This window comes from Podarcis filfolensis (genome assembly GCF_964270895.1).
Source record: "Podarcis filfolensis genome assembly, chromosome: 1".
NCBI lineage: Eukaryota > Metazoa > Chordata > Lepidosauria > Squamata > Lacertidae > Podarcis > Podarcis filfolensis.
Window position 1 is genome coordinate 33,216,423 of NC_139604.1, and position 23,483 is coordinate 33,239,905.

Below are 23,483 nucleotides of genomic sequence, written 5' to 3' on the forward strand. Positions count from 1 at the left end.
TGCCCTCATAAGATTGTTTCATCTGTCACCAGGCTGTGCTGCTAATTCTTCATTTGCTGAAACTGGCTGATTTCAGCCTGAATAGGCTGGAGGCTTTCCTGGATATTATTACAGTTCTGACAAATAACAAATGCAAGTGATGCACATAAAGTTCACCTGCAATCTGTGCAAAGAACTGAAGCAAACAGCCTGGTGCAGTCAAAAGCAGACAAGGCAAGATAAAAATACAGAATCTTTATATTGACTGTGGTTCTCTGTGCCTCAGATTTGAGTTACCTACAAGCAGAGTAGGGACTGTAAATCAATACAGATTGTCTGCTGTGATGAATTTTTTGATCACAGGAATGCAGTGTGAAGAAGGAAAGGCTTTTGGTTTCGATTAGAGATAAGTGGATCCCTCTTATCCCACCATTTCACTATGCCTTGGGTTCTGCTCCAGTTGTCTTCTGGAATGTTGAAACAATTTATTTTATGCATGTATGCACAAGCATGCACACAAACTCTCTCTCACCTACCACTTCCTCATAGAAGCTTAATTTTTTTTTTAATGTTGCCTTTCTGAAAGAATCGAAATTCTAGAAATTTATATAAAAAAACAGAAACAGAAAGAACCATTGGCTGTGAAGTTTCATTAATTCAAAATTCCAAAACTCAGGGGGTGAAATTAGGCAGAGTAGAATACTGCAACAGTCTAGACAAGATAACTCTCCTCTGTTTACAAATATAAAAATTTCTGCCAAAAGCATATCTGTGTCTCTTGTGGATAATATATAAAATCTGTCTCAATATCTCTATACCATCTCACTCCAATGCTCCCGTATCTAAAGGAAATAAGACAGAATCCTATTAAACAAAAAATTGGAAGATTCAGCCTTTCCTGACAGTAGAGATAGAACCCAGAGAGAACAACAGTAAATACTAGCCAAGGTCCCCAGTTGTGGGGTTCCGCAGGGCTCAATCCTATCCCCCACATTGTTTAACATCTACATGAAACTGCTGGGTGGGGTTCTGCAGAAGTTTGGAGTACGTTGTCAGCAGTATGCTAATGAAACCTACCTCTATTTCTCCTTTACATATGCAAGTGAGGCAGTGGAAGTGCTGGACCAGTGTCTTGCCTCAGTAATGGACTGGATGAGAGCCAATAAACTGAAACTCAATCCAGAGGCACTGTTGATGGGTGGTTCCCTAGACCAGATGGGTGGGAGATCTCCTGCTCTTGCTGGGGTTACATTTCCAAAAGTCAATGGGGAAAAACCAGTTACAAAAAAGCTAATATGTATAACAAAGAACTCAAGAGTGACACTTCATGCTAACAATGAAGCCAGTTAGTAGACTAGACTGAGAAAATGTTCTGTGCCCAAAACTAGTTGATAGCCTTAGAGGAGATTTGAAGGCTATTCCTGGGACCAAACCCAACACTATAACCACAACAAGTAGCTTCAAATGCCAAAATCTCTGTGTTGTTCATGTATCATTGGAACCCTTCTGGGTGCTGGAATTCTATCCTGGTATAAGGATTCCATGCCATGCCCACCTTCAGAAAAGCTGCCAGCCAACAAGCCTCCTCCTACAGTATGTTGCCACCCTAGTATTTATAGGTGGCATAGTGGCAGCTGGAGTAGAGACACTATGGGTGGGACAAACACAATCCAAGCTAGCATTCATGTGCCACCATCCACTTCCTGTGGTAGCCAGAAAGAAACAGGAGCCATATTCCCCCTAGGGTGAAGCACTGTGCTATAAGATTAGGCTATAAAACAGGATGGGAAACCTGTGGCCCTCCACATGTTGATAGACTACAACTCGTACCAGCCCCAGGCATCAGGGCAAATGGTTGTGGAGGAAGTGAGTTGTAGTCCAGCAACATCTTGAAGGCTACCTGGGTGGCAGCAAGAGCAGAGCACCAGCTTTTTCAATAAGTAAGGTAGCTGTTTGGAGACAGGAGGCCCACCCCACACCAAAGGGCCCTAGATTTGTCTTGACTTGTCTGCTGGTCAAACCCTAAGGGCTATGTAAGTGAAGAATTGCCTTGAAGATGTTACAGCAGCCTCTGACATAAGTAAAGTGTGTCATTTCTTCCCTGAAAAATCTAATTTACTATTGTAATGCTTTAATATGTGCTGAGAACACATATTACATAGTGCGACTGATACCACATGACACATCAAGGCCATTAAAAAATGTCTCCCCCTCTCTTTCTTCATGCTGATCATACTAATATTCAATATCTCCATGTGTATTAGTTAGAAGGAATGTTTTCTGTGACACCTATTAAATTACTAGCAATTGCCAGAATTATCTTTCTCTGCAGAGGCAGAACACCTACAGTGACACTGCTATATCTAAATGGGAAGAGCATGCAAAATGTGTTCCACGCATTACAATAAGTGTCAGATTCCATGTAATGACAGCAAAGCAGAACTGGACAGGGCTGCTAGAGGTGTTGTCACTTCAAAATGGAAGGAGCTTTAATTCTCAGTTATGTATCACAACAGAATATAGAAAACCTTAAAAACCTCGAATGTTTTGAAGTTGCAGGACACTGTTAATACACATTTGCATATTTACAAGTTTACAGATGGATTGTGCACACTCCTCTGGCTTCAATTAACAGTTCCAGTCAACCACTGAAAGCAATGCAAAGCCCCAACTCAGTATGGAATAATCAACAAGCATTCTCTGCAACCTCACTTCCATTCCCAGGTCTGCATAATCCAAATGAATACACATGCTGGCTAACCATTCATCAGCAAATTACCTGCTGCAGTTCCTTCAAGATGCCTGTCTGATGATATCTGCATGTATGCGCTAATCTTCTGACTACCTTAGCATTTACACTTAACATCTGGCTCTGCTTGCCAGGCATATATGGCATTTTCTAGCCCCTCAACTGAGTGCTACCCATCTCTTGCAGCTCTTACAACCTCTCAACTGGGCTTCAGTCTCCTCCCCAACCCAGATCTGCTCCTTTTAGCTCACCCCAGCTAAGCTAGCGCTACCATAACTCATCACAGGCAAGGACGTAGCTGCTACTTTCATGCGAAACAACACACACACGAAATCCCTACAGCTTGCAATTTCTGTTCTAGAGAAATTTTGTAAACTGTGAAGTGGACCCTACCCTAGGTCAATTAAGGGTACTGACCTAGAAGTTGTCAGATTTTCCCAGTTAGCTTCTGCAACATTACTAGGGCTGCCATATGTCTGGGTTTCAGAAGTCATAACTACATACCTATTCCAACTGACATATTCAAGCATTTTTTTACAGCCTGGATTGGGATTTGTCACTGCTGTGAGAAGCTCCTCTAATTGGCTGGCTGAAATTTTTTTTATTGGTTGTTCTTATGTTTTTATCTTTGTTGGATTAATGATACTCCATAATTTTGATTTGATGGGCCTTTTCTAGAAAGGCGGTTTAAAAATATCCAAAATAAATATGATAATAAAATAAAACAGATTAGAAATATTGGGAATGTCAATGCAACACACTGCAAAACCAAGCCAAATGTGTAAACTTACCCCTCTAGTCTTACATCAGGCAAACTTCTGTTGAATGCAATCATGTCACTGGCCATAAGATTAAACTGGTTGATTTTAAAGAGTTCTTTCATTTTTTCCTGATCATCTTTGGGGATGACAACTGCCTTTCCCATCTCTCCAGGTCCTTCTTGGCTTCTTGACATAACAGCTGTAACAGAAGACATCAAGAAAAAGCACATCCTTAACCATTCTGCATTGTTCTCATTATGCAGAAACTTCCAATCTATTGTTTTCTGGGTCTAAAGATAAGAAGCCGTGAGTTTAACTCTTCTTCATGTACATCCAGGTCCATATTTCATAAGGCTGCAGTCAGATCAATAAAAATGAGAGTTTGGGGAACACATTTTCTATTACCAGCATTCTGTGATGAAGTCATTACTTAAACTACTTATTCACATTCCATCCCTTCAAGGAGCTCAGGTTTATATGCATAATTTCATCTCATGTTATCCTTGCAGCAACCATGTGATGTCACAGCCCCAACAGAAATCCCCACCTGTGGCAGCCCTAGAAGGGAAGCGTCCACTGGTCCCAATGGGAGCTAGGCTTCAAAGACTAACAGCAACTTCAGGGGTGGGGTGCTGGAACCATGACAAAGGATGAAAGGGTTGAATCCATCCTCATCCTCCTCACCCCTCCAGGTCCCCATGCACCTACCATTTATATCTCTCTCCCTTTAGTTATAATATTTTTATTGATTAGTCAAGAAGCACCAACATAACAAAAAGAACGAACACAAAGAATCAAAACAGTGAACCATAAAACGTCACCTCCTGCAAGGACAACAGTACAAAAGCACAGTGCCTCTCCAAAGGAACAATAAAGTATTGACACACCTGCACCTGCTAGTTCTAATTTTAAAGAAGGAGGGAAAAAACACAATGCAACTTCAAAGTGTGTTACTCCAGTAGTAGTTTGGTGCTTCAAGCAATCAATACCAACATATTCAATATGACTTCACATGCACACCCATAAGTTTCTTGGGCATAGACAATGTGAAGGGAAATGTTTGAAAATATCCCTAGTTGTTGTCTTCTTTATACAGTGGTACCTCGGGTTAAGAACTTAATTCATTCTGGAGGTCCGTTCTTAACCTGAAGCTGTTCTTAACCTGAGGTACCACTTTAGCTAATGCCGCCGGAGCATGATTTCTGTTCTCATCCTGAAGTAAAGTTTTTAACCCAAGGTACTATTTCTGGGTTAGCGGAGTCTGTAACCTGAAGCGTCTGTAACCCGAGGTACCACTGTATTGTGAACAGAGAACATTTCTGCTTGCCCAAAGGCTGTATCCCCAATTTTTCACCAGTTCCCTCTACCAAGTGCAGCTGTACCTGAGGACTGAGGAACTCACCAGAATTGTATGTGATATGGTGCAAGGGACCATTTATTGCAAAAAGATATTTGTCTTTGTTTGAATTTATTTATGCACTGCAAGGACCTACGACAGGATACATACATTCAATAAAACAGATTTAAAAACAATAAAGCATCACTTAAAATAGGGAAACTAAAAACTAAAAAAACTAAACAGAAAACATAAACTAAAAAGAAAAAAGAAAGAAAGAAAGAAAGAAAGAAAGAAAGAAAGAAAGAAAGAAAGAAAAGTTTTTAAGCTTAAGGAAATTCGCAAAAAATTACATTTCCGACATGGGTTACCATACGTCTGGACATTTCAGCACTTTCTGTTTCTGATGGCCAAATCACCAACGTATGGCAATCCTACTTAAAACCATAATTGAAACACACACAAAATATTACAGTGGAAGCCAATCGAAACTGATTCTTCTGCCCTATTAAAAAGGGGGGGGGGCAAAAAGGTTCATCTTGATGAAATAACAAGAATACAATGACAATGCCAGATGCATCTCCAAGGGGAAGGATTTCCAATAACAGGGGAGCCACCACAGAAAAGGCCTTTCAATGTGTCACGACCACTTAATCAACAAAGGGCTCCCCCTGCTGACCTGAACATTCAGGTAGGCTTCTATGGGGGGAGGAGCTCCTTCAGATATTTGGGCCCCCAAGTTATTTAGGGCTTTGTATATACACAAACAAGGGATATACATAAACTTTATGATATAAATAAGTAACTGTAGCACGTTTGGAATTTGTTGAGTTTATGCTTCCACCACCTGTTGGTTCTAGTCAGCCCTGGTTCATGCCACATTTGCAATGCAGCTTCCAGTATCAAACTAGTTGCACATGATTGGCTTGAAAGAAGTGCTAAGAGCCTTGCCCCTCCCTGCTCATGCGGACAGGGCAGAGAGAGGGGACTTATACAAAAAGGTGTTAAGGGCTGCACTATTCCTTGGAACCTCCAAAATGCCCCTTTGGCAACATCCACAGAAGTTGTTGGAGTGTTCATTGAGTGAGCGTTGCATAGGATCCTGGGAACAGTGCTTTCTGGGACTTGGATGGGGCGCAAATTCACATATTTCAAAAGAAGCAGAGACAGTGGCGTAGCGTGGGTTGTCAGCACCCGGGGCAAGGCAAGTAATTTGCGCCCCCTAACCCATGGATTTTAGTAGGGGCAGAGAGCTGTGAGTGCGAGCGCCCCCCCCAGATGTTGCGTCCGGTGCGGCCGGCACCCCCTGCACCCCCCACGCTACGCCACTGAGCAGAGGCAGCCAAACAAGAGTAGGAGAGAAAAAACAATCCTGAAAACAGATTGAGAGTTTTGCATGAGCTACAGTTCTTTACATTTTAACAAATATTGTATTTTATTAACTTTTCCATAATACATGCACACTATAAATCGATTACTAAAAAACAGACAGCCGCAATTTCATTGATATCACGAACTAAATTTAATTGTTCTCATATATGACATTCAGCCCAGACATTCAACAGCTTAGTTTTTGTTCATTTTCATCCACTCCTGGCTTGCTTGTTAAATAACGCTGCAAACAGAATTACAATGCACAGATACATCATTATCAGCTAATGAACAGTGCAGCTAATGAGAAACTGAGCATCAACATGCAACTTATTCTTTTTATCTTTTCAGGCTTGTTTGGTGAGCAGCTTCCTTGCTATTGACAGTCTGTACGTATGTGACAAAATCAGTTGTACATAACTTACTTATCATAGAATAGTTGCAACTAATCATCCTGTATAGCAGGTATGAGGAACCTCTGACCCATGGAGTAAAATCTGGCCTGCAAGTGTTCCTAATTTGTCCCATGGGGCTGTTTTCCCCTGCCATGCAAACCTGTACCACACCTGACATCATATGATGTCATGTGTGGGGAATGTGAAGCCAGAGCTGAAAAGGAACATTTGGAGTGTTACTGGAGCATCCTCTTAATTCTTTTACTTTCAGGGCCAAATGCAAGGGACATGTGATAAAAGAGCTCCAAACCAATGCCAGCACATTCATGCTGCAAATATTTCATATAAGGCCAACCCGGCCAACTCATAATAATTTGTTCACATACCAGTGCACTTACGTGCATGGGCATATATCTTGCACTGGTATTCACAGAAAAAGCTAATTTTGGTTAATTAGTGATACTACTCTGGGATATTTACTGGATGGAATTATCCTAGACAACTGAGTACGGCAGGCAGGATTGTGTTGACTATAACTGTTTTGCTAACCGACCAACAAGCATTAGTGTGTGTATCTGCTGAGAGTTAGCAACAATCACACAAGAACTGAAATATTTATTTATGAGGGAAAATAATGGCTTTTGCTGTGGGAAATGCATATGCATACATACACAGATCAAAAAGCATATACAGTATATATATATATATATATATATATATATATATATATATATATATATATGTGTGTGTGTATATGTATATGCATTACACAGGCAGCCCACCCATGTTGTCAGGACTATTTTCTTATTATTAAGGAAATAGGAAAAGAGAAGTCTGAAGGCAGAGAATTGCCTTATATACAGAGAGACAAGGTGGAGTCCTAAGGACCCAGAATAACTGACGGCAGAGATAGATAGAAACAAAAAGAGAAAAGCTCATTTGCAAAGCACATACTTTCCTGGTCTAGCAAGAGAGTGAAATTGGGGAAATAAAGGAGTCGACGTGAAGCTAGAGAAATGCTATATTTACTTGTCTGGTGGTAGGAAGGAAACAGAGGCAACACAAACTCTAGTTCTGCTGAGACTTATAACACTACACGAAGAACTATAGCAAGGCTAGATGGAATTGACAGGGGCTTATCATTTTAGATAATCCTTCCATCTGTCAAAAGCGGCATGCTCCAACCAGAGTGGCTCATCATCCAACCTCAGGGTGACTCTCCCTTATCGTCAACCATCAGCTCTTGGGATTCGTGTCAGAAAATTAAAAAGCATTCCCCTTTAGAAAGGCACATCAGAAGTCTTGACTAATTCTGAAGAAAATAACAGATAGGGAAGGATGTAACTAAGGTATTTAAAGAAAAAGAGGGAAATGAGCTAACTCTAGCAGCTGTCCATGGGGATAGGTATCTGAAAAAAGAAGCATGGAATGTTCCCCAAAAGCTGAACAAACTGGGGATGCAACATGCAGACAACTATAGGAAAAACCTATCATGAACCTCACCCTGAATAAAAAAGGGCATTTCACAAAGGGTCCAGGCTGGACATTAACATCATTATTTAACAAAATTTGTTAGTTCTTCTATATAGTTTTCAAATTGTCTATTCATTTGAGAGCCTAATGCATTCCTTTAAAAATGAGACCAATTAAATAATTATACCAAATCTCAACATTCAGTCAACTTTATTGACTGAAACCAATGTTGATTGCATGACAAATTCTAGTTTGAGTCTAGATACAGTTGACAACGTTGGTGGTAAAAGCAGCAGAAGCAACAACAACCCAATACGGTTGTTGTAAGCTTTGCTGAGATGATGCATGTGTGCAACATATTCATATGTACTGAATACTTGACATTCTTTGTGCAAATTTTGTCATAGCAACAATTGTCACTGAGATTGCACCAAGACTGTGTTGCTCCCACAGCAGTCTGATCTAACTGCAGCAATTACATTGAGCTTAAGCAGTAAAGCATTTGCAAACACAGGAATAACATATAAATAAGGTTATTACTATATACTAACGAACAATCATCTAATAAAGTTATGCAAAGAAGAGCTTAAGCAACATTTGCAATATTAACTGTGGTACTAAAATTATACTAAACTGACAGAGCACATTTCAGCAAAATGCATTTATGTTTTAGATGTGTGCCAAATAAATGAGTAAACTTTAAGCCAACTTTTAAACAGCTGGGGGCCTGCCTAGATAATTTCTGTGTCTTTAGCTTTCCAAATCTGCTCATTAGTAATGACCATGTCTATAAAAGTATGCATTTTGACTACTGCACTGTAGACAAATGAAATTTATTGGGTAGTTAAATAATCATTGTGATTTTAAGCAGACCACACTGATTTAAACTGTGATACATACTTTTAGCCTTTTAAAAAGACTCATGCAGGTCGATACTGAAAACCCAGAGCACAACCTTTTGTCTGCTGGTACTTACAGATTACAAGAAATATAACAGTAGGAAAGTGAAGCTATTTCTCCAGTAATAATCTAAATGAGCTGTGAATTACCTAGATGAAATGAATGCAGTAAATGAAACACACTATCATTTTGCTAAGCAGATTATGTAGTAGTATTGATAAACTGCAACCATAATCGCCACACTCTTTCATTTTAAAGATTTGTGTGTGGCTCCACATAGAGTGTTCAGTGTGACATTGAAGTGAAAAATACATGTAGCAAAACACACACACTTTATTTTCAGTGCCTCCCTGCTCAAAAGGTGAAAAAAAGAGGTAGTCTTTGTCTACAGCTTTGGCCCATTTAGTGCAATGGTAACGTCACAGTTTTAGTACACATTGTAGAAATTCATGCAATCCTATGAGAGGGAGTGGTATTCTGTTGCAAGGAGGCAAAACAGAGGCAACCCTGGTTGGCAGAACTGACTATAATATTAAAAAGCAGTATTTCCTTAAACTGTCACTTGAGTATGCTGATGTCCCCCAACCTCCAATCATCTTGATTTTCAGAAAGCACTTGCCTCATGGAGAGAAAGGAAGATTCAGTTGTTCAGTACTGAAGGAGAAAAACTCTAGATGTGCTGATCACATATGTGTGATACAAGTGAAACGGCTTTTGTTTAAGTGCTGTTGTGCTCAGGTTCTGCCTGAGAGCTTCCCATGATCATCTTGCTGGCCACTGTGAGAATAGGACACTGGACTACATGGGTCGTTGGCCTGATCTAGTAGGACTCTTATGTTTTCATCTTTATACCTTAATGGATAAATAAACAATCATTCTAAATGGTCTACTTCATATATTAAAATAGAGTCTCAGCAATCTTCAGTGCATTGCTAATGGAAAAGCAGTGAAGCACTTCCATAGCAACCCTAGCCATAAAAAGGAGCTATAATCAAGGAGGTGGATCCTTCAAAGTATCAAGCCAGTATAGCACAGAAAAAGGCCAATTCTGATCCCCCCCTCCCCCCCAAAAACCCCATATAATTTATTTCTACTATCCATGCCAGACCTAGATGGGTAGATTGAGAACAGGGTTAGGGAACCTGTGGCCCTCCATAATTTTGCTGGACCACAACTCTCATGACTCTGACGATTGGTCATGTTAGCTGGGGCTGATGAGAGACGGGAATCTAAATCTATTGGTAGATCTCTGGATGAACAGTAAATATTTCCGACTCTCAACTGCTGAACTATAGCACCAGCAAAATCACTCTATTCTCCCAAATTAAACTGCTGAAATTTAGAAATCTGTGGGTAACCAGAAGTAGATTTTTTGTGTGTGGGAGCACTGTGAGCTCCATTCAGTTCTGGTTCTTGAAACAAATTCCTGGGCTTGGGATTCCTTGTGTCTTCTGCACCAGGGTCTGGTGGGTGGGTCTCAAGGTTCTGGTAAAACCCACTTTGGATCTTGAAGTCTGCCCAAACTTAAAATAGAGAACATGTTCACTGTTAAAGAGTCAAGAGGACTGTCATCCCTCAGAGGTATACATCTTGGCACAGGAACCATTACTAAATGCATACTTGACCTTTTCTTTTTAAAAAACAGATCCCCCTCTGTCTAGTGAGAATAGATCTTTTCACCTGGCTCTGGTGAAGAAGGATGAATGATAATGGAGTGCTCCAAATGCCTCCAAGCCCATTGGCACTCTGTTTTGTAGAAAGCACTGCGCAGATAAAAATATTCAAAGCACAAAACAAACTGAGATAGCTGTGCTATTTCCCCCTCTTTTATTTCTCCCCAAACAGAATTTCTGCATCTTTCCTCAGCAGTATGAGCCTTCTTGGCACTTTTCAATGTGGCTTTGCACATATAACCATCAAATCCTCTGAAAACATGCCTTCATAATAATGCAGTGTTTTCATTGCTGAAGAGCACAAAAAAGTGTGTGTGTTGTCACCTGTTTTTCCTTTTTTGCTGGGCATTTTCCACAGTAAAGCTAACTATGGTTACTGGTGATGAATCCTATACCAATCAACTCTTAGATCATTAGAACAAACACATGTTGTGATTGTTAAGAGATGCAACCTTAAAAGAGCAAAGAAGCAATTGCATTATTTTAATTGTGTGCACACAGAGTATGCATATACTTTTCATTGTTACTCTACTTTTTCATAAATATATAAATTGACTATGTGTCCAGAGAGTCCCTAGAAAGCAGTGATCCTAGACAGGGCACAGGCAACTGACATTAACTGCAGTTCACAGTAGAATGTACAATGATCTCCCTGACATATCATATCTTATGAGCTGGGCACAATCCAATTCACACCAACCCAAGTCAGACCCATTGAATACTTGGGTTGGTGTGAATTGGATTGTGCCCAGCTCATAGGATATGATATGTCAGGGAGATCATTGTACATTTACCTTGCTGGATGATATAAATCAGTATTTGTATTCAATATATTCTACTGTGAACTGCAATTAATGTCAGTTGCCTGTGCCCTGTCTAGGATCACTGCTTTCTAGGGACTCTCTGGACACATAGAGTACCTTATATTCCATATCATGCAGCCCCTCCTGACGTTAAGACCTGTGCTGTTTTCCCCAGAGTGCTCCCTCTGAGTAGGTTGGTCAATAGGAGAGGATTCACAGCATCAAGTACAAAACAGTAAAGGTCAGTAGGCTAGGAGCTCCAGCTCAAGTATGGTCAAATTCATACCCGGATATGGTCTTTATAGTTTATCAAGATATTTATATCTGAACCAGACCAAACAGCTAAAATACAGTTTATGGGAAAGCCAGTGGCGTAGCGTGGGGGGTGCAGGGGGGGCCGGCCGCACCGGGCGCAACATCTGGGGGTTAGGGTTAGGGGGCGCAAATCCACAGGTTAGGGGGCGCAAATCCACGGGTTAGGGGGCGCAAATTACTTGCCTTGCCCCGGGTGCTGACAACCCACGCTACGCCACTGGGGAAAGCGCCTGCATTAGGCTCATTTTCTTTCACCTTTAGGAGCAAATCAAAGGCTTCTATTTTAGAATTAACCATAGTTTGAGTATCATGTGAATGGTAATGATGAGACAACAGGACAAAGATTTATCTAATATGGTTATGTAATCCTCAAGATGTCTGTAAGGTTTGTAGTTTTTATAAACAAAAACTAAAGTTGCAGGGATTTTATTTAAAGGAACTGTTTATGTTTAACACATTCTGAAATCTCTAACCCTCAGAATGCTTACTATGGACGTGGACAGCATGTAAAATAATTTTAGAGCTGAATGCCCAGAATTTCCTGCAGTTAAATAAACTGTTACATATTAACTACTCCCCAGGCTTTCATAATGACATAGTAAAGACATTATTTATGGAACTTATCAGTAGCTAGTTTGCTGAAGCCAGAAAAGTAAATCTTTAAAGCAGCATTGTTCTCCGTTTCAAATCTACATTTCCTTTCCCAAGTAAGCTTCTTTATCTTAAAATATATATATATATTTAAAAAGTCAATGGTCTAAAACAGGCATAGGCAAACTCTGGCCCTCCAGATGTTTGGGACTACAATTCCCATCACCCCTAGCTAACAGGAACAGTGGTCATGGATGATGGGAATTGTAGTCCCAAACATCTGGAGGGCAAGAGTTTGCCTATGCCTGGTCTAAAAGTGAATAATTTTGCCCCATTTCATCAGTAGCTAATAAACAGCCTTCCCCAGCACTTCAGCCTCCCCTTCTGCTACAAGTAATTACAGAATCATAGGATTGTAGACTTAAAAGGCACCCCAAGGGTCATCAGTACAGGAATCACAGCTAAAGAACCCCTGGCAAATGGCTGCCCAACCTCTGTTTCAAAACCTCCAAAGAAGCAGAGTTCACAATCTTCCAAGGCTGTCCATTGCACTGCCAAACAGCTCTTACCATTGGAAAACTATTCCTCATGTTGAGTCAGAATCTCCTTTCTCATCGTTTGAATCCACTGGTTCATGTCTTGCCCCCTTGGAGCAGCAGAAAACAAACTTTCACAAGCAACCTTGCATGGCATTCACATGACAACAGCAATTTCGTAGAAGGCAGATCAATTATCTGCATCCTCTCGAATGCAACAGGATTATCTGGCAAATAAGGGTGCTTGAGGTCAGGAATAAAAGGAAATGTATGAAAGCTTATCATAATGGATTACGATGGGAATGTGGAATCAGTGCAGGTTAAAGCACAGATACCCTATATCAAAGCAATTTGTATTATTTCCACTCAAGATGAAACAACAGTTTTTAACCCTGCATATTACACTATTATCTGACAGCATCTGCTCACTAAATATATGCTGCTGCTCCCATCGCTTCAATGCAGTGTATGCACAAAGGACGAGGTTCAGATATAGGAAGTCCAGGTTCAAATTCCTGCTCATCCACAGAATTCAATGGTTGGTCTTCAGAAGATCCCAGTTTTTCTCAGTGTTCTGGTTATCTTTCTCCCCCATAGAACAACTGAACAAATTCCCTCTTAGTGCTACTAAATGACACAGTATCTACCCCTCATAGATTGATAACTGATGCAGAAGGCTCACTGTAGGGGGACAGTAAATTCATTCTCATTCCTAATTGTAGTTGCTTCCCTTCATCCTACACAAAGTCAGTGGAATGTGAAATTGACTCGACTTGATTGCAAGCATCTTCTTGCCAGGTCAATTTACTGTCAAGGGAAACCTTTTTTTCTTTTTCTTTTAAGAATACAGTGGTACCTCGGGTTAAGAACTTAATTTGTTCTGGAGGTCTGTTCTTAACCTGAAAATGTTCTTAACCTGAGGTACCACTTTAGCTAATGGGACCTCCTGCCACCACCGTGTGATTTCTGTTCTCATCCTGAAGCAAAGTTCTTAACCCAAGGTACTATTTCTGGGTTAGCGGAGTCTGTAACTTGAAGCGTATGTAACCTAAAGCGTATGTAACCCAAGGTACCACTGTACCAGGGGGCATAGCTGAGAGAAAGAGGGAACCTTGCACTATTTTTCCTCTCTCTCTCTCTTTTAAAGCACAATGCATTCAGATGTATCTCTATATGAAGAGGCACCCACCCTTAATTTTTTTAAAAATAAAAAACCCTCTACAACTAAGGCAACACTAAATAATGTGAATAGAAACAGGTGCTTTGACATGGCCACTATTAAATACATATCTGTTTTAAATATGCACACACATTGCTACTGCAGCAGTGATGGTGGTCATGCTGCTGGAAGCTGGCTTTTTTCCTTCTCCGTCGGGGTTCTTACTGAAGTCCTACAGCAGGGGTGGGGAACCTCAGGCTCAGAGCCTAAATGCAGCCCTCCAAGCTGCTCTGGCCCTCATGGCCTTCCCTTGGCGAACCACTTAACCTCCTTGATGGTTTTGGCTTGGCTGGAATGCATCCTTCAACTGTGATGTCATCTACTTCCTTGAAAAGGGGTGTTTGTGTGGGCGTACACACACCTCTGACTTTTGCACATCTGGAATATAGCCTCATGCTAGGGTTGGAAACGCACGACATTTCAGAAATTCCCCCTGGACGTCACTTCTGCCTTTGAAATACTGGTAATGTCCAGAGAAATCCAGGTGTATGGCAGCCCTAACTCATGCACTCATCCTGTGCTGTTCCACAGGATTCCCCAATGCTCAGAAGCAGCTTTTCAGGAGGCCTGGAAGGCTTTACTGGGTACGAAGGAAAGGTGAAACCAGGAGCCCCACCTTGAAGAAGTGTAAGTGTTTTCCCTTAGTGTAAAGTCTCTGTTGCATACAAGCTATAAGCCTCAAGCCAATTATGATAAATTTTGCAACTTCTCCTTTTAACTAACATCAAAGAGATGCAGTATAAAGTTGGGATAAGAACCTGAAACAGAAATATGTCCTGAACACACAAAGTGAATTTTTTTCCTTGTATCTCTACATTCAGGAGAGTCATCATGTTGGGAGCAAACAAATGCTGAACAGGCAAACAGTCACGTTGTTACTGAGGTTCAATAAATTTGTATCAGCTATCACTAAAATCAACAGATATATCATTTATATAAGATCACTGCAAAACTAAAATTCTAACTAAGCATATCTTCAAACATGCTTCAGGCACGTTCAAAATAGTACGATTTTTGGATGTATTTGTCTATTAAAAACAACCTCAAAGGAACAACAAAAAATTAACGGTTCATCTCTTCAATGACCTTTCAGTTCATGCAGGGATAACAGAGCTGACTCAAAGCATGTCTACAAAGGATGAAAATGTAACTTTCCATGTTCTCTGCCTGGAGACACATTTCATCATCTGTCACAGGAGAGAGGCTTCCTTTGAAGATGAAATATCACATTCACAAGGGCTTATTACAAGCGCTGAGATTTTTGGCAAGTTGTAGGAGGAGAGAGTTATAGGGGCTGAAAGGGAAATTTTGTCTCACCTGTGAATTTTCACTTTCTGTGGGACTAAGGCATGGCAGCCTTCTCTTTTGGGAAAGCCCCTCCTCTTGGGCAGAGGCAAACTCAGGCATCAAGCAGAGTGGTTCCCATAGACATCAGGCCGTGCCAGAAGATGGAACAGAATTTGCTGCAGCAGGTAGCCCTGAACATGTAGCCCCTACAGAAAAGGACTGTAGGCTGCACACCAAGCCCTACAAAACACTTACAGACAGTGAAACTGCTATTTTAAAAGCCACAGACTACTTTGAAAGAGAAAATAGAGAAGGCATTAAATAAGTTTACCCCCAAGATTCTGCCTAGCCTAAAACCCCAGAAGAACTATGTATTCATTCCAATGGGAATTCACCAACAAGACATAATTGCCTTTCCCCAGCTATGCTAGAGTGCTGCAGCCTTCATTTTTAGGATGTTGAAGAGCAGTATATCTTTAGGGTGGGTCCCAATATGCTTTATACCAGATTAGGTATGAAGTCTCAGTTGTATCCCATGTTTTGGGAAAGAACCTTTCTTACAATGCTGCTTACAGTAACATATAAATCAAAACACATTTATAAAAATGTAAACACGATTATAGTAAAACTGAAATAGAACCCCAATATTAAAAAAATGGCAGCAGGTGATAACATTAAAATAGCACGGAGTCCAATAAAACCAGAGATCACAAAATAAAGCAGCAGCACAGTAACAGCACCCCAATCAAAATCCTAAGCATTATGAAATAGCAATGGTAAACAAATATAAGATTTCAGTGCCCACTTAAAAGCCTGCAATGACAAAGCCTGTCCTAACTGGAAGAGAGTCCCTCCCTCCCCAAAAAGTGAGGCCACTGTCCATATGCTGCTAAGGTAGCAACTCTCCATTTGGAGAGGAATCTTACTATTACCTGTCGGTGGCTATGAGTCACAATCACTATATGGAACTTTTATGTTCAGTGGCAACATGCCAATGAACGCCAAGTGTCAAGAAGCAACAGCAGGAAAAGGTGACTGCCTTTGTGGCCTTCCCAGGAGGCTCTGGTAGAGCAGTATAGGATTCAGGATGATGCACAAGATAGACTTTTAAGCCTGATCCTGCAAAGCTCTTCTCAGGTCCATGTGACCTGATAAGCTCCCTTAATCCAATTTCTGAGCCACCTGCCAATAGAAGAAGATACCTTTGAACTGAAAGAGAAAGAATTAAAAGGCTGAGAGGAACAAACAATGTTTTTTTCCAAGGGTATGTTAGATTGGTATATGTAGAAATAAGGAGTCCTTTGGAAAAGCTGTGCCCCTTCCTCACATTTGGATGGGAGGGGAAAAGAGAGAAAGTTGGCAGTGCTTATATCCTGCAGCTTGTAGAAGACAGAAGACATGTATCTGCCTTAGAACATGAGGTGTCAAAATAGGGACGGGGCAGAGGGTGTGTGCTGCCTACAATACCACCTACAATGTGGGGAAGATCTATAAATGTTTAGCACCAAGTTCTGAAGAGAGTTTCTAAGCCTTCCTCAGAGTGGGAACCATGTGAAGATGCTAATAGTTTCAAAGTATGTTCAGCCAAACATGCTTAGGAACTACCACCCCTACAGAACTTGGTGCCCAACATAAGAGAATGCAGATACTGCCTGTGAGTTCAGAGCAGCAAAAAGGGATACCAGAACCTTTCTGAACATTCCCAGAGCCAAGATATGAGATTAAAAGGCAAGGCCTAACACTGTAAATATTGAGGAGAATGTACAAAATGTAGGTACCTTCTGAGAGATGGGTGAGTTGGAATATAAAAAGTACGCCCTAGAAAATATTTGCAATGCATTGGAAGGAACTAATTTCAGGTGTTCAGCTGTGACTTAGAATTGTGGAGTTGGAAGGGACACTGAGGTTCATCTACTCCAGGCAACCCCAACCTTTGGCCCTCCAGATGTTTTGAACTACAATTCCCATAATCCCTGACCACTGGTCCTGTTAGCTAGGGATCATGGGAGTTGTAGGCCAAAACATCTGGAGGGCCGCAGGTTGGGGATGCCTGATCGACTCCAACCCCCTGCAAGGCAGAAATATACAGCTATCCCATAGAGCGATCAAACCTGCAACCCTAGAACTACCAGCAAGCATGCTATAACAAACTTAGCTATTCAGGCTGCTTAACTATTTAATGCAAAACAGAGATAATGTGTCCATGTCAACCAAGAGAATTGCACTCCCCAACATTGATATGCATTAAACTTACTAAGAGAATCTTACTCACAGAGAATGGAGAGACACAGGACTCATAAGTGTTGTTAGTGTGTTGCCAAAGCTTCCTGAGGGTGTGTGTGTGTGTGTGTGTGTGTGTGTGTTTGTATATATGAACTGTAGGTTTTTGTATGAAATTGTTAATGGTATAATGTTTTTGTTATTTAACATGTTGTAAATTGCTCGGAAATGGGACGCGGGTGGCGCCGTGGGTAAAACCTCAGTGCCTAGGACTTGCCGATCGCATGGTCGGCGGTTCGAATCCCCGCGGTGGGGTGAGCTCCCGTCTTTTGGTCCCAGCTCCTGCCCACCTAGCAGTTCGAAAGCACCCTTAAGTGCAAGTAGATAAATAGGTACCGCTTTATAGTGGGAAGGTAAACGGCGTTTCCGTGTGCTGCGCTGGTGCTGGCTCGCCAGAGCAGCTTCGTCACGCTGGCCACGTGACCCGGAAGTGTCTCCGGACAGCGCTGGCCCCTGGCCTCTTAAGTGAGATGGGCGCACAACCCTAGAGTCGGACACGACTGGCCCGTACGGGCAGGGGTACCTTTACCCTTACCTTTAAATTGCTCGGAACCTTTGGGTACTACTCCTAACAACAACAACTTTCCCCTTTCAGCCACATGATTTTAGAGAGCAAATAACTAAGGCAGAAAAGGCAGCTGGAAACTAAAGGAGACAAAGGGATGCTAGTGGCCATTCATTTTTGTTCAGTCAATGAGAACACACACGATGCAGGCAAAACCTGGAGGAGAGAGGATTTGCAGGCTGCAGTCCTGCCTCCTCAGACTTCCCAGTCTGCAAGGCCATTTATTTATGTTTCTATTATAGGTTGATTAAGGCTACTGAGACATTCAGAGAAGGGGAAATAGCAACAGCAGGAGATTAAGATGATTATAGATTTTATTTAATAAAAAAATACATCTCTTCCAGCCCAAATGGGACCTTCAAGGCTATAAAATAGATAAATGACAGAAACTAACTGGAACCCAATAAGTAAACAACTGCAAATCTCCTGCAGAACTGAGGCCATTGTTTCTCTGTGAAAAAGAGTCTCCTTTCTGTTTCAATCATTTCTAACAAGCCTTCTGTGGCACACTCAGATCAAGCCTTGAGGATACCTGGTTTTTCTCCTCTCTTGCTGACATTAGAATTAGAAGCAGATTTTCCATTCAGAAGTCATGATACAATCTGAGGATCTAGCATGCCATTTATAGACATGACTTAACTTAAGGTCATTAGTTTCAATGGGCCTACCCTGAGCAGGACTTAACTGAACACAACCCATAAGAACATGGGATATAATTCAATGTAACTCCAAGTGGGATATGGGCAAGTGGAATGAGGTCCACCCAAACAATAGGACATTTCCCCTCTCCTCCCTCTGTGCACACCCTCACACACATACCCTAAACCTGTTCTGGGCCATCTGCCCACCAAAAACCACCACCTCCAGAGCAGATTTAGGAGGCACAGGGGTGGGGTGGGGGAGTGCTAGGGAGTGGAGGAAAAAGTCCCATTGTGCAAGCAGACCTCATTCTGTGCACACAACAACTTAGTTGAATCCCACCCCCTAGAGGAGCCTGTTGAAACAGACTAATGGCCAAACTTGTACAGCACCCTGTTGTCACAATGGCCAACCAGATGCCTGTGGGAAACTGTAAAGATAATGTCTCGCAGTTGCATTGGTCTTCCTTTAGACTTGGAAGGCTGTATAGGGAATAGAGAGGAGGGGTTTTTTCTGGCTTGATGTACTCGATATGATTATACCTATGATTATATTAAGGCTAGGTACTTAAAAAGAATTGAAATCCAGGGAGAAATTCAGTTGAGAAGTTTTGAAGCACAATGCAGCAATATGTATATAAGCTCAATTTGTTCTTTATATCCACAAAGATGTAGTGGTCAAATGACCAGACCCCAGAATCATGTAAAATAGTATATGGACTTGTATTATATGCATATCAGACAAACCGATACCAATATCGTGGCCATGCTATTTGGATAGTGTACACATGTTTATTTATTAGGTAATGTAAATGTAAGGTATTTAAAAATTTCTCATTCCACACAGTTAATCAATATTTCATCTTTAATTGGCAAATAACTGATGAAATGAACTGAAAATAATTTCAGAACATATACACCAACTAGAATTAAACTGGATTTTTTGTTCATAAATTAAACTCGTAGTGATGAAGCATGTCAAGAAACGTTAATGCAATATTGAATGCTAGCTTTTATTTTAGCTTTCCTATTTCCCGGTTGCCTTTCTGTCATTACCAGCACTGTGTCTTTCTTGACACAGCTTATGCATAATGCAATTCCTAATTATCATCACTGACTTATTTCATTTTATCCCAACACTAATATGAGGCACAAAATCAATCCTTTCTTGCTGAAAACCCGGATGGTTTTTTCCCCCAAGTGCAAAGAAAAAAGAAGCAGCATTCAACTAAATAACTGTGCAAGTGGAATAGGAATCCCCCCCGCCCCCCACCCATGTGCTCTGCATCATCTCCAAATCTGCTCCAGAAGGTTGGGAAAACATCCAGTTTTCAGAAGGAAGGATGTGCCATTGCAGAAGCAGAAATTATTTCCCCGACAGAACAGTTGCCCTTTGAATACAACCCAAAGAAATTAAACTGTCAGCCTCTGCCCCACATTACCAGAGAACTTCACACAGCCATGCTTCAGGGACTGGGGTGTGAGTGTGTGCTCATATAAAATTTAACCATTAGGGCCCAGGTGGCTGTCAGTTTCAACCTCCATAATCTATTGTCGTTTCAACAAAGATGTGCTTTTTGTTAGAAAAGTAGACATCTGAGGGAGTCGTAAGGGAAACAGCTTTGCATCTCTAAGTGCCTCAGGAAGCACTGATCACTCCCTGGACCAGAGGTGGATTTAATGCTAGAGAAGCGGTGCAGTTGCACGGGGTGCACAAACATAGAGGGTGCCTTCTCAAAGCCCAGTAAGTGCTTGTCAGGCTTCAGGAAGGAGGTGGGAGGGCTCTGGCAGAGTCCTAGAGTCCTCCTGTCTCCTTCCCAATGCTAGGCAAGCTCTTACCAGGTTCTGGGAAGGAGGTGGGAGAGCTCTAGGACCCTGCCAGAGCCTCTTGCCTAAGCCGGCACCATGAGGGCTGGGGATAGGGCATCAAATGGCCTTGCACAGAATGGCAATTTACTGAGGTCCACCCCTGCCAGGATCCACTCAGCCAATTCCCAATGGCTAGCTGTAAGAAGTCAAGTTGGGGAAAGAGTGAAAAGGGAAAAGCAGTTGGCCATACTTCAAGCAACTTGTCTAAATCCTCCAGCTGCAACAAATTTAAAATGGATCAAACAGTGCACTGGGTGGCTCCAGGGAACTTGCTCAAATGGTGGCATCCAATTCTGTCTGAATCGAAGTGATTTTGTTCCTAAAGTACCTCAAAAAGTTGTTACAGCAGGTTGCCAATGGCATCAGAGCAATGACCTCTTGGCCAGATGATGATGAAGAAGAAAAAGCCCATTCACCACACAGAAGAACTCTGAATATAAGAAGAGCCTGCTGAATCAGGCCAGTGGCCCATCTAACCTAGTATTCTGTTCCCACAGATGCCTGTAGGAAGACTGCACAAGAACACTCTGCCCACCTACAGTTCTGAGCAACTGGTATTCAGAAGCATACTGTATTCAGAAGGATACTGTGTGTGCCAGATGGCTGCTTGTGGATGCAGGTGTTAAGTGAGGTTCAGACTAAGATTTATGCCACTTTGCTCTAGCCATCAACCCTAACAGAACTGGTACTGCACAGTAGAGATGGCACTGGCAGAAGGGACTCAGCGGGCCTGCACAAGGGTGAGGAGCTTCGGCCAACCCTGAATTCACTGGCATGCACCTTAGTCATTTTACTTGTGAAGCCAGCCTTGCAACATGGTGAACATACTCCTTCTCTCTATATTTGTCCCAGCCTGAGGCTTATCAGATTTCAAGGCCTGATAGGAGGAGTGACAAGCAGCTGTCAAATTAATGCAGTGGGCGGAGGAGATGGAGAAGGAGAAAATTGTATGCATCACTTCCATAGAGTGCTAAATTGCGTAAGTCCATCCTTGTTGCAGTAGGTACATCGTACAGCAGATTGCTACAGAGTGTGCTAATTGTAGCTTCCTTGCAGTCTTCAAAATCAGCATTAAGTATGTAAAGCAGGTGCGGTGTTACCAGAAGGGAAATCTGGAGCTACTGGTAAATCTTTGGGCAGTTTATAGTAGATCACTAAGGATAACAGTAGCTCTCCTCCAAATGAATAAAACTATGAGTGGATTTTTGTGTGAGAGAACTATGAACTCAGTTCTCTTCATGTAACTTATGTCTAAGAATATGATCTCCTCTCCTTCTGCGTGGCTCCAGTGGATCTTGGGGTTCAAGAAAAAGTAAAAAGAATTAAATTATGCAGCCTTGAAGTCTGCCCACCCCATTGCAAATATTACTACTTGAGCTTAGGAAAAATGCCAGATTTATGTGCAGATGTACTACATTTTGATTAATGGTAACTTGAAAGGAAGGCTTCTTACAACTTAGGTTTTTTTAAGGTATTTTTAGTTACCAGTACAAATCTGCAAAAAAGCTAATCATCAGTAGGTCTCTAGTATCCCACACGATTCCATTTCAAGCTTGCCAAGTGACTTATTTCAGGCTCCCTCATTCTCGGCCCTCCAGATGTTTTGAGACTACAATTCCCATCATCCCTGACCACTGGTCCTGCTAGCTAGGGATCATGGGAGTGGTAGGCCCAAAACATCTGGAGGGCCGAGGCTGAGGAAGCCTGACTTATTTCATTAATGGTTTAAATGCTTAGGCATTTAATGCCATGCTCTTCTGATCGCTCCATCAGCGCAAGCATTTCTGCTTGTCTGGTGACACAATCCCCCTCTCCTCCCACCTCCATGCATTGTTCTCAGTGGGCGTCCTGAGCCTCCTAAATAGATTTGGGTGAGATGTGGGGCATATAAGAGAAGGCAGGGGAGTCCCACTGCAACAGCAGAAGTCTTCTCTGGCTTCCCCTAGCACACCAGGTTAGTTGAAATACAGTTTGCTGAGATGCCACTTCCAGTACCCAACCACATGGAGATGCTAAGAAATCAACCTGCTCACAGGACACTCACTCCACACAGAATTCATTGTGACTTACCACAATGGCATCAAAATGGTAGGAAAGATCCCCGAAGAGGACAAACAAACTCACATTAACATCCTGTCAGGTGGAACAAATCAAGACTGGCTCCACAAATACTGTTTGGGTCTAACATAGGCATAGGCAAATTTGGCCCTCCAGATGTTTTGGGAATACAATTCCCATCATCCCTCACCACTGGTCCTGTTAGCTAGGGATCATGGGAGTTGTCCCAAAACATCTGGAGGGCTGAGTTTGCCTATGCCTGGTCTAACAGATACAGTAACATCTTTTTTAAAAATATGAAAAGGGAAATATAGCTTAGGAAAAATGCCAGATTTATGTGCAGATGTACTACAGATGTACTACAGCACAAGCAGAATCAAGCTGCATTACCTGTCTTCCATTGTATTAATTTTTAATACTCCTCTCTGTAATTAACTCTAAGTTTTATTAATCAAACAAAGGTTGTGTTCCACTCAGTCTCTGTTCTATGTCATATCAAATACACAGTAGGTAAAACACTCACAAATGCACTTGCATTCTCTGTTGGAGAAACCACAGTTGTTGTTTCTCTTCCGCAAAATAGCTGAGAATGACTTCCATACTGGATTAACAGATGCCATCTAGCATGAATGCCTGCCCAAGGCTGAAACGTCTGAGTAAAATATAGCAAAACCATATGGCAAGT

General features: G+C 41.7%; 1 protein-coding gene across 2 annotated transcripts in view; it reads right to left on the reverse strand.

Moving 5' to 3' along the window:
• Nucleotides 1-23,483, reverse strand: part of GALNT13 (polypeptide N-acetylgalactosaminyltransferase 13) — a 152,602-nt gene that overhangs the window by 92,568 nt on the left and 36,551 nt on the right. For both annotated transcript variants that reach the window (XM_083579131.1, XM_083579132.1), the window contains exon 3: nucleotides 3,520-3,688. In XM_083579131.1, coding sequence (XP_083435257.1) covers nucleotides 3,520-3,688 — 169 coding nt within the window. The remainder of the gene's footprint in view (nucleotides 1-3,519; nucleotides 3,689-23,483) is intronic.